Source organism: Frankliniella occidentalis, unplaced genomic scaffold (assembly GCF_000697945.3).
Source record: "Frankliniella occidentalis isolate FOCC.00 unplaced genomic scaffold, Focc_3.1 Scaffold216, whole genome shotgun sequence".
NCBI lineage: Eukaryota > Metazoa > Arthropoda > Insecta > Thysanoptera > Thripidae > Frankliniella > Frankliniella occidentalis.
The window spans coordinates 585899-596391 of record NW_026267342.1 but is presented as its reverse complement, the minus strand read 5'-3'; the positions used below and the strand labels follow the sequence as shown (position 1 = coordinate 596391).

General features: G+C 59.2%; 1 protein-coding gene across 31 annotated transcripts in view; it reads right to left on the bottom strand.

The window, feature by feature from the left end:
- Nucleotides 1-614: 614 nt before the first annotated feature.
- The window catches only part of LOC113201767 (twitchin), a 66876-nt gene continuing 56997 nt past the window's right edge, over nt 615-10493 (bottom strand). For 30 of the 31 annotated variants that reach the window (XM_052272643.1, XM_052272666.1, XM_052272644.1 and 27 more), the window contains 21 exons: nt 10185-10466; nt 9713-10012; nt 9318-9623; nt 8753-9222; nt 8563-8677; nt 8160-8462; nt 7914-8065; nt 7382-7811; nt 6436-7020; nt 6057-6356; nt 5671-5973; nt 5118-5576; nt 3879-5025; nt 3633-3799; nt 2686-3303; nt 2508-2607; nt 1987-2426; nt 1588-1887; nt 1188-1490; nt 823-1101; nt 615-744 (listed from right to left, as the gene is read on the bottom strand). In XM_052272643.1, the coding sequence (XP_052128603.1) occupies nt 635-744; nt 823-1101; nt 1188-1490; nt 1588-1887; nt 1987-2426; nt 2508-2607; nt 2686-3303; nt 3633-3799; nt 3879-5025; nt 5118-5576; nt 5671-5973; nt 6057-6356; nt 6436-7020; nt 7382-7811; nt 7914-8065; nt 8160-8462; nt 8563-8677; nt 8753-9222; nt 9318-9623; nt 9713-10012; nt 10185-10466 (7469 nt within the window). In that variant the 3' untranslated portion in view covers nt 615-634. The remainder of the gene's footprint in view (nt 745-822; nt 1102-1187; nt 1491-1587; nt 1888-1986; nt 2427-2507; nt 2608-2685; nt 3304-3632; nt 3800-3878; nt 5026-5117; nt 5577-5670; nt 5974-6056; nt 6357-6435; nt 7021-7381; nt 7812-7913; nt 8066-8159; nt 8463-8562; nt 8678-8752; nt 9223-9317; nt 9624-9712; nt 10013-10184; nt 10467-10493) is intronic. The other variant, XM_052272671.1, reaches the window with a different exon arrangement.

Genomic DNA, 10493 nt, shown 5'->3' with positions numbered 1-10493 from the left:
AATTAGTCAAAATTACGGTTTTTATAATTTTTTTAAGGTAGAGTATGAAACAAACATACAAATCTGTTTAAGCCAATTTGTAGAGGGACATATAAATCATGTTTCCCAAAAATATTTGCCTCCGTAACTAAAAATTTAATGTGCAGGGAATTTTTGGAGCCTTTAACACTTTCCGTGCGACGGGTCCACACCCGTGGACCCGCAAAAATAGTGCCTTCCGTGCGGCGGGTCCACACAGGTGGACGCGTCGCAAATTTTCCCCGTAGTGCCAAGGGCCTAACCGAGTATTCTATTAGGTTTTAGAGCAAAAAATATTTTTTCGAGAAAAAAAACCCTCCGCCTATGGGTAGATGCTCTTAAAAAGGGCCCCGCACGGAAAGTGTTTTAAAAATAAAAAACCAATAAAGAGTGTTTACTACTAAGAAAAGTTATGTTTAAAAGGAGGTAATTAGTTACTTCAGGACCTCAAACAGTCTTTTGTTTAAATAAAAGATAGAGGGAAATAACATTCTTATTAGTTGCAAAGGATAGAGCAGTTATTGGATGATATGCTAATATAGATACTTGGAGCAAAAACCTCCATATTTTCACTGTAGCCTCCCCTTAAGACTCGCTGCAGCACCCGGGGTTGAACTTACGTGATTTCGCTGCCACCATTGTCCTTTGGTGGGCGCCAGGACAGGGTCACGCTCTGGGCGGTGATCTCCTCGTACTCTAGCGGGCCATCCGGAGGTCCGGGGCGATCTGCAGGCAACAAGGAGCACAGTCAGAACCACCACCTTGAGTTAAGGCTGGGGCAGCCGCCACCTCACCCTTACTCACCGAGCACGACCACCTGGAAGGAGCCCTCGTCGATGCCCGAGCTGTTCCTCAGCAGCAGGTGGTACAAGCCGCTGTCGCTGCGCTTGGCGTTCACCGTGTTGACGATGGTGTGGTAGCCGATGGACGTGATGGTGGTGCGCGCGTCCGTCTGCAGCTCCTTGCCGGCGACGGACCACACCACCTCGGGCGCGGGCTCGCCGATGAAGTCGATGTCCACGTGCAGAATGGTGCCCGCCTTGATGCGGATGTCGTGCAGTGGTGTCTTGATCTTTGGCGCCACTGGGGAGGGAACGAGACGCGCGTGGTTACGACAAGTGTCTCCCGCCGGGGGCTGGGGCCGCGCGACCACCCCACTGTATACTCACGATAGCGGTCCTTGGCGGTGACGACGTCCGAGGGCTCGCTGGGCTCGGACTGGCCAGCCACGTTGGTGGCGATGATGCGGAACTCGTAGTCCTGGCCCTCGGTCAGGTCCGGCACGGTGGCCGACGTCTGCTTGGCCGGCACGTGCACCGCGTTCACCCAGTACGGGCTGCCCTTCTCGCGGCGCTGCACGATGTAGCCCGTGATGGGCGAGCCGCCGTCCGACTTGGGCTTCTCCCAGGACAGGTCCACGTGGTCCTTGGCCCAGTCGGTGATGCTGGGCTTGCCGGGCGCACCAGGCTCATCTGTGGGGTCAAACACGGAAGTATGAGAACACCTTATATCTTTCTTTCTGTCGCAGATTAGTCCTGGTGAGGTAGTCCACTGGATCGTTGCACTGACCGACTTCGTTCTTGGCCACGATGGGCTTGGTGGTCTCGAGAGGCTCGGACTCGCCAATGATGTTGACGGCGCGCACCCGGAACAGGTACTCCTTCATGTGGATGAGGCGCAGCACCTCGTGCTGCAGGCCGGTGGCGATGCCCGCGTCCGACCATGTGCCGCGAGACATGTCCATCTTCTCCACCAAGTAGTGGAGGATCGGCGAGCCGCCGTCGTCTTTAGGGTGCTTCCACGACAGGCGGCAGCTGTCCTTGGTGACCTTGCTGACCTCGAGCGGGGGCAGAGGTGGACCAGGTTTATCTGAAAAGCGCAAAGAAGTTAAAAGACCTCTCCATAAATCAACAACAACAACATTTTCCGATTTCTCACACTGCAATCGCATCGCAACGAAGAACTCACCGAGCACCGTGACGTACGCAGATGCCGAGCACTCGCCCAACTCGTTCTTGAGGGTGAGCTTGTACCGGCCGGTGTCGCTGCGCGCCGCGAACGGAATCTCGAACGTGGTCTGCGTGTTGGTGGTCATCATGTCCGCTCGCGTGCCCACAGGCTTGTCGTCCACGGTCCAGGTGGCCTTGGGGCGTGGCGACGCCTCGACGGGCACCTCGAAGCTGATGCGCTCGCCGGCCTTCACGACGAGGTCCTGGAGGAAGGCGCGGTCGATGGTCGGTGCCATGAACCTCGGCTTGGCGATCACAGACTTGGACGCGTCGCTAGGCTCGCCCGGACCGCCCTTGTTGACGGCGATGACGCGGAACTCGTACTCCTCGCCCTCGATCAGGTGGGGCACCGTGGCCTTGGTGCTGCCGGCGGGAACCTCCGCGGCCTTCTCCCACGAGCTGCAGACACAGAGAGAGGGGTGGTCATGAGCAATCAGCAGGGATCAGTGTTGTCCGTGTAGCTAAGGCACAAGTACTCACCCAAACTTGGGCCTCTTCTCGATGATGTACCCGGTGATCGGGGAACCACCATCCCTCTTGGGTGGGGTCCATTCCAGGTCGACGTGATCTTTGTCCCAGTCTACAAGAGAAGAGTTGAAGGGTGAGAGAAAGTGGAAAAAAGGTTGGAGACGCGACCGGACTTTGCGCAGACACTTACCGACAACCTCGGGCGTTCCCGGCTTTTCCGGTTTGCCGAAGGGGTCCTTGGCCGTGATGGGCTCGGTGCTCATGAGCGGGCCGGACTCGCCCTGCCGGTTCACTGCGCGCACCCTGAACATGTAGTTGTGGTTCTCGATCAGGTGGTCCGCCTTGATCTGAGTCGTGGGTGTCTCGCCCACCGGCACCCAGCGCAGGTTTTCCGAGTCCATCTTCTCCACGATGTAGTGAAGGATCTCGGAGCCACCGTCGTCCCTGGGTGCACGCCAGGACAGCACCATGCTGTTCTTGGTCACGTCGCTGTCCTTGAGCGGGCCCTCTGGTGGCGTGGGCACGTCCAGGACCGTCACGTAGACGGTGGCCGTGTCCTTGCCGTTGATGTTCTTGGCCACGAGCTTGTACTCGCCGCTGTCAGCTCGGCGGGCGTCAGTGATGCGCAGACGAGTGTTGTAGTCCTCGTTGGTGATCTTGACGCGCTCGCCGGGCAGCACCATGTTGTCCCTCAGGCTCCATTCCTTGCTCGCTGGCGGCTCACCGTCGACGTGCACGTCGAAGTCGAAGTTGTGGCCGGCGCGAACCTTGAGGTCCAGCATGGCACTGCGGTCGATCTTGGGCGGCACTGTGAGAAGGACAGAGCAGAGCGTCAGCACAAAGACAACACTCAATTGTGTATATGTCTATTAGAGATCGCCTAGAGAGTCCATCGGTTTTTCTTAGATTTATTCAGCAAACGACGGGAGCTCAGCGCCTGCGAAACTCGGGGTAGGCCAGCCCGCAGTGCACGTATGCACTGCGGGCAAGTGTGTTGCCTACCTATCAGGCGCTAAGAGAGCTTGCGTTGCGTAGGCAAGCTAAACTTTGTGTAGCAGCGATTTTCGGATTCGGATGTACTTTCTGGTTTATATCTTCGCTTAGAACCTACATCTCGCGTTCAAAGTTTCAACTCACCGTTCTTGGCGCGCGCGACGTGGGTCTTGGACGCGTCGCTGGGCTCGCCAGGGCCGGCCTTGTTCACCGCCCTGATGCGGAACTCGTAGGGTGTGCCCTCGATCAGCCCGGGCACCTTGCCCTTGCACACGTCGCCCTCGACCTCGGCGCATTTCTCCCAGTTCGGGCTGCAATACACGTGAGTCATTGTTAGTCTACAGAACAGGGAAAATTGTCAAGGGTAGAAAGGGGAGAGGGGGAACTCACCTGAACTTGTCCTTCTTCTCGATGATGTAACCAGTGATTGGTGAGCCACCGTCGCTCCTGGGACGATCCCATTCAAGATCGACAAAGTCCTTGTCGAAGTCTGTGATCTCGGGTGTGCCAGGCTTGTCGGGCTCGTCGAAGGGGTTCTTGGCCTCGATAGCCTGCTCCGTAGTGAGGGGCTCGGACCTGCCCAGCTTGTTCTCGGCGCGGACCCTGAACTTGTACTTGTGTCCAGGGATGAGGCCGTCGACCTTGAGCTGAGTGTCAGGCCCAATGGTCTCTCCGGCGGGCACCCACCTGCCGGTGGCCTCGTCCATCTTCTCCACGACGTACTTTTCAATGGGGTTGCCGCCGTCATCAGCGGGTGCGTTCCACTTGAGCGTGACGCCGTCGGCCCTCACGTCCGAGACCTTGAGCGGGCCCTCGGGCGGGCTCGGCTTGTCCAAGACGATGACGTCGACCTCGGCGATGTCCTTGCCGTTTATGTTCTCGGCCGTGATGATGAAGGTGCCCGAGTCGGCGCGAGTGGCACCGCGCACGCTCAGCTTGGTGTTGTAGTCCGAGTGCGTGACCTTGACGTTGTCGCTGGAGCGCACCTCCTTGGCGCGCAGCAGCCAGCGGGTGTCGGGCATCGGCTCACCAGACACCTTCACGTCGAACACGAAGTTCTGTCCGGCACGGATGCGCATGTCGATCAGGTTGGTGCGGTCGATTTTGGGGGCCAGGTTGCGTGGCTTGGCGATGATGGTCGGCGTCGGGTCGCTGGGTTCGCCAGGGCCGGCCTTGTTGACGGCGCGCACGCGGAACTCGTACTTCTGGCCCTCGACCAGGTCCGGCACGGTGGCCGTCAGCTCGTCCGCGGGAACCTCGACCGCCTTCTCCCACTGGCCGTACTTGTCCTTCTTCTCGATGATGTAGCCCGTGACCGGGGAGCCACCGTCGTTGACCGGCGGGGTCCACTTGAGGTCCACGTGGTCCTTGTCCCAGTCGGTCGCCTTGAGGTTGCCAGGTGCGCCGGGCTCGTCGAAGGGGTTCTTGGCCACGATCGTCTCCTCGGCGACCAGAGGCTCACCCTCGCCCTCGGCATTCACGGCCGACACGCGGAACTTGTACTCCTTGCCCGGAGTCAGACCAGTGACGTCCATGTCTATGTAAACAAGTAAACCGAGAATAAGGAATATTGTCCAAAGCGTTAACACCAAAGAGTCTGCGACAGCGACAAATGACAATAATACTTACGAGGCTCCGTCACGCGGCCGCAGGGCACCCAGCAGCCGGTATCCGGGTCCATCTTGTCCACCTGGTAGTACTCGAGCGGAGTGCCACCGTCGTCCAGCGGGCGCTTCCACTTGAGCTTGCAGCCCTCGTTGTACACGTCCGAGATCTCGAGCGGACCCTCGGGCGCCGACGGCTTGTCGGTGACCACCACGTTGATGGCGACCATGTCCTTGCCGGACGAGTTGGTGGCCGTGACGGTGAACTCGCCCGAGTCCTCGCGGCGCGCGGGCCGGATCACCAGCTTGGTGTTGTAGTCCGTGTTGTCGATCGTCACCCGCTTGCTGTTCTTGAGCGGGTTGGACGCGCAGCGCCAGTCGATGTGTGGTGGCGGCTCGCCGATGACGTTCGCGTCGAACTTGAGCGTGGACCCGGCCGAGATGGTGATGTCGCGCAGGTTGCGGCGGTCGATCTTAGGCGCCACTGTTGAACAGATAGAGGTGAGTTGTGGTTGTGATTGTTTTTGAAAGTGGTTACTGTATAAGGTAGCGCAAAGTTAAAACATGCAGATACTCACGGAACCGGGGCTTGGCGGTGAAGGTCTTGCTGGCATCGCTGGGAGCTCCAGGGCCAGCCTTGTTGACAGCGATGACTCTGAACTGGTACTCGTTGCCCTCGATGAGGCCTGTGACGGTGCCCTTGCATTCGGGTGTGCTGGTCTCCAGCGCCTTCTCCCACATGGCGGTGTACTTGTCCTTCTTCTCGATGATGTAGCCCGTGATCGGAGTGCCACCATCGGAGATGGGCTCCTTCCACACGAGGTCCACGTGGTGCTGGTCCCAGTCCTCGGGCTCCGGCGTGCCGGGGGCCTGAGGAGTGGCTGTGGAAGGAAATGACGTTCGTTAGCTGGTCCGTTGACGACGAGCTCTCGCCCGCGGCGCCGCTGATGAGCCCTGCACTTACAGAAGGGGTCCTTGGCGACGATGGAAGTGTACGTCTCCAGGGGCTCCGACTCGCCCTCCTTGTTGAGGGCCTTGACACGGAACTTGTACTCGTGTCCAGGCGTGAGACCGTCGACCACCATCTCGGGATCCTTGGACTTGCCCACGGGGATCCAGGCACCGTTCTCCGGGTCGAACTTCTCGACCAGGTAGCCGTCGAGCGGCTCGCCGCCGTCGTCCTTGGGCCGCTTCCACTTGAGCTTGCAGCCCTCCTTGTGGATGTCCGACACCTCGAGCGGGCCCTCTGGCTTGCTGGGTTTGGCTGCAGGGAGAAAAGTGCTTAGTAAAGTTACAAACCGGACGCAGTGACGTCAGAGACTCGGGTGTCGCCAGATACTTACACACAACGGTGACTTCCACCTCGGCGGAGTCCGTGCCGTACTTGTTGGTGGCGGTGATCTTGTAGATGCCGCTGTCCTTGCGCTCGGGCTTGTCGTACACGAGCTTGCTGTTGTTCGGCACGTTGACGATCTTGCGCACGGCGTTCTCGTTGACGCGCTTGGTGCCGAAGTTCCACTCGACGTCGGGAGCCGGCTCGCCCGTGATCTTGACGTCGAACACGAAAGGCTCGCCCTCGCGGACCGTGATGTCGCGCAGGTTCTTGCGGTCGATCCTGGGCGGCACCTTGCGCGGCTTGCACGTGATGGACTTGGAGGCGTCGCTGGCCTCGCCAGGCCCGGCCGCGTTGATGGCGCGCACCCTGAACTCGTAGGGCGTGCCCTCGTCCAGGTTCTCCACCTTGCCCTTACACTCGGGCCCGCGCGTCTCGCCGGCCTTCACCCACCGAGGGGAGCCCTTCTCGCGCTTCTCGATCACGTAGCCGGTAATGGGAGACCCGCCGTCCTTGGCAGGCGGGGTCCATTTCAGCTCCACAAAGTCGCGGTCCCAGTCCGTGGCCTCCGGTGCCCCCGGAGCGCCAGGCTCGTCTGCGAGGACAAAGAAGGGACATTGAACAAGGCACCCAAAAATGGACTACCACCACCTACACTGACACCTTAGGTGGCCACCGGTGAACCACTGACAAGTATTGAACAAACAAGTAAGCAAGTGTTCAATAAATTAAGGCCATGGCGCATCAAGAGTTGGATTCAAATTTTAAACACTAGTTTAAAACCCGCGTGTTGGACAGTTACACTTTACACCCCATGGAAATACATTGGCTTACTTCCGCAATAAACAGCAATCGCAAGAGTAAAGCGCCTTCTTAAACACTTGCATATGTGTTTCCAAAGCCGAACACTTGATAGATCTGAGTGAATGACACTTGACCACAATTGTGACACGTACCGAATGGATTCTTGGCGACGATGGCTTCTTCGGCATCGAGAGGCTCCGACTCGCCCTCGGCGTTGACGGCCATGACGCGGAACTTGTACTCCTGGCCGGGCACCAAGTTGTTGAGCTCGATGAAGGGCTCCTTGGCTCGACCGGCCGACATCCAGCGTCCAGACTCGGTGTCCATCTTCTCCACGGCGTAGTAGTCGATGGGCACGCCGCCGTCGTCGAGCGGCGGGTTCCACTTGAGCTTGCACCCCTCCTTGTGGATGTCGGAGATCTTGAGCGGGCCCTCGGGCTTGCCGGGCTTGTCGATGACGGTGATCTCGATCGTCACCTCGTCCTTGCCCGACGAGTTCTCCGCCTTGATGGTGTACAGGCCAGTGTGCTTCCGCGCCACGGCCGTCACCACCAGCCGGGTCTTGTAGTCCTCGTGCTCGATCTAGACAGCAAGAGGATAGGTCATAAAAGGTCTCGATGATATCAAAACGCACTTTACACACTATCAAAGTGCTGACACCGCTGCTGGTGACGTGGCACTCACCGTGAGCTCGTCCTTGGACTCGATGCGAGCCTTGTTGTGGAACCAGGTCTTGGTTGGTGGCGGCTCGCCCGAGATCTTGACGTCGAAGCGGAGGTGTTGGCCCGCCTTGACGTTCATGTCCTTGAGCGTGGTGCGGTCGATCTTTGGTGGCACTGTGGGGGCAGACGAGGTGCGCGTCGGATCACAACACTTCCCGGAGGCTTTTCGCAGCTTTATCCCGTTCTTAATGTCTCATGTGCCACTTACCGTTGCGGTCCTTGGCGGTGATGGTCTCGCTAGCCTCGCTGGGCTTGCTCTGGCCGGCCTTGTTGACCGCGCGGATCCTGAACTGGTACTTGCCGCCCTCCAGGAGGTCGGGCACCGTGGCCTCGTGCTTGTTGCCGGGCACCTCGACCGCCTTCACCCACTTGGAGCTGTTAGCGTCCTTCTTCTCCACGATGTAGCCCGTGATGGGGGAGCCTCCGTCGTTCTTAGGCGCCGTCCACCGCAGGTCCGCGTGGTTCTTGCTCCAGTCCTTGACATCCGGCTTGCCTGGCCTGTCCGGCTCGTCTGTACAAACACGAAGTTAGTGGCCGCAGTTCCCACCCTACTCCTCCAAACTGAAATATATTTACATTTTGAAAAACTGTTGTTTTGCCAACAAACTTACTGTAAGGGTTCTTGGCCGTGACGGGGATGTCCGTCTCCAAGGGCTCAGATTCACCCTCTGAGTTCACGGCCTTGACGCGGAACAGGTAATCCTTGCCCTCGTTGAGCCCGGTCACCTGGAGGACAAAGACGATTAGTGAGACCAGCTCTTGTGGCGAACGGTGTCGGATTCACAGCGCAGCGCCACTTACGTCCGCCTCCGGCGTCTTGGTGGTGGTGACGGGAACCCATCGCCCAGTCTCGGTGTCCATGCGCTCCACGACGTAGTGGTCCACGGGCTCACCGCCGTCGTCCTCCGGCTTGTCCCACTTGAGGTGCACGCCCTCGGCCGTCACGTCGGACACGTCGAGCGGGCCCTTGGGCTTGGAAGGCTTGCTGAGCACCAGCACCTCCATGTCCACGGTGTCCTCGCCCGAGGTGTTCTTGGCCGTCACCGTGTACACGGCCGAGTCGGTACGCTTTGCCTTCGTCAAGATGAAGGTCGTCTTGTACTCCTCGTTCTCGATCTTGAGGCGCTCGTTGCTCGTGAGCGGCTGGCCTCCCTTGATCACCCATGTGATGGTTGGTGGCGGCTCGCCCTGAACGTCGGCCTCCACGCGCAGAAGCTGACCCACTCGGATTGTCTTCTTGAGCAGGTTCTTGCGATCGATTTTCGGCTTCACTGTTGGTAAAAACAGGGCGCGTTAGCTACCCCCAGAACTGGCCCCCCATTTTCATTTCAAAACCTTAGTTGAAATATTGTCTCTTTCTACTTACAGAAGCGTGGCTTGGCGATGACGGACTTGGATGCATCGCTCGGCTCGCTGGGGCCGGCCTTGTTGACGGCCACGACGCGGAACTCGTACTCGTGTCCCGGCTCGATGCCGTTCTCCACGCGTCCCTGGGTCTTGTTGCCCGGGACGGTGGCAGCGTCCACCCAGCCGCGGCCCTCCTTGTCGCGCATCTGGATGATGTACTTCTCGATGGGTGCGCCACCGTCGTCCTTGGGCGGAGTCCATTGCAGCTCCACGAAGTCCTTGTCCCAGTCCTTTGGCTCCGGACGGCCAGGCTTGCCAGGCTCGTCTGAAACAAGGATCGGCAGCGTGATGGATAGGGTTCTTGCTCGAAGGCGAAACCAAAGCAGCCAGTGAACTGTCATCTGCGCAACTCACCGAACGGATTCTTGGCAATGATGGACTTGTCCGTCTCCAGCTCGTCCGACTCGCCCTCCTTGTTGACGGCGCGGACGCGGAACTTGTACGGCTTGCCCTCTTGCAGCCCGGTGACGGTGGCCTCCGGCTCGGTGGCGCGGCCGCACGGCACCCAGTGGCCCGTCAGCGGGTCCAGCTTCTCGATCTCGTAGTACTCGACCGGGGTGCCGCCGTCGTCCTCGGGCTTCTCCCACTTGAGCTTGGCGGAGTTCTTAGTCACGTCCGACACCTCGAGCGGGCCCTTGGGCTTGCCGGGTTTGCCTAAAGGAGAGAGAGAGTGAAAGGGGGAAAAGATGCATTAAAACTGGGGGCGTCAGGCTGCTGCCGCTGTGCAGAGGCCTAGCGCCTGCGGGGGTAGGCAACATCCGTAGGCCGGGCGCACCGCTGCACCGCGGGCTGGCCTACCCTCGCCATCGCAGGCGCTCCCACTCACCGAGCACGGTTACTTCCAGCTCAGCCGTGTCCTCGCCGACCTCGTTCTTGGCGGTGATCTTGTACACGCCGCTGTGCGCGCGCTTCGTCTTGAGGATGCAGAACTTGGTGTTGTAGTCGATGTTGTCGATCAGGTACTGATCCTCGGTCTTGATCTCCTTCTCCTTGAACACCCAGGTGACGACGGGTGCCGGCTCGCCGGTGATCTTGATGTCCAGCGACAGCGTGTGGTTCACCTTGATCACCACTGGGTTCAGGTTGGTGCGGTCGATGTGCGGCTTCACTGCAAGGTAGGCAAAAAAGTGCAGGA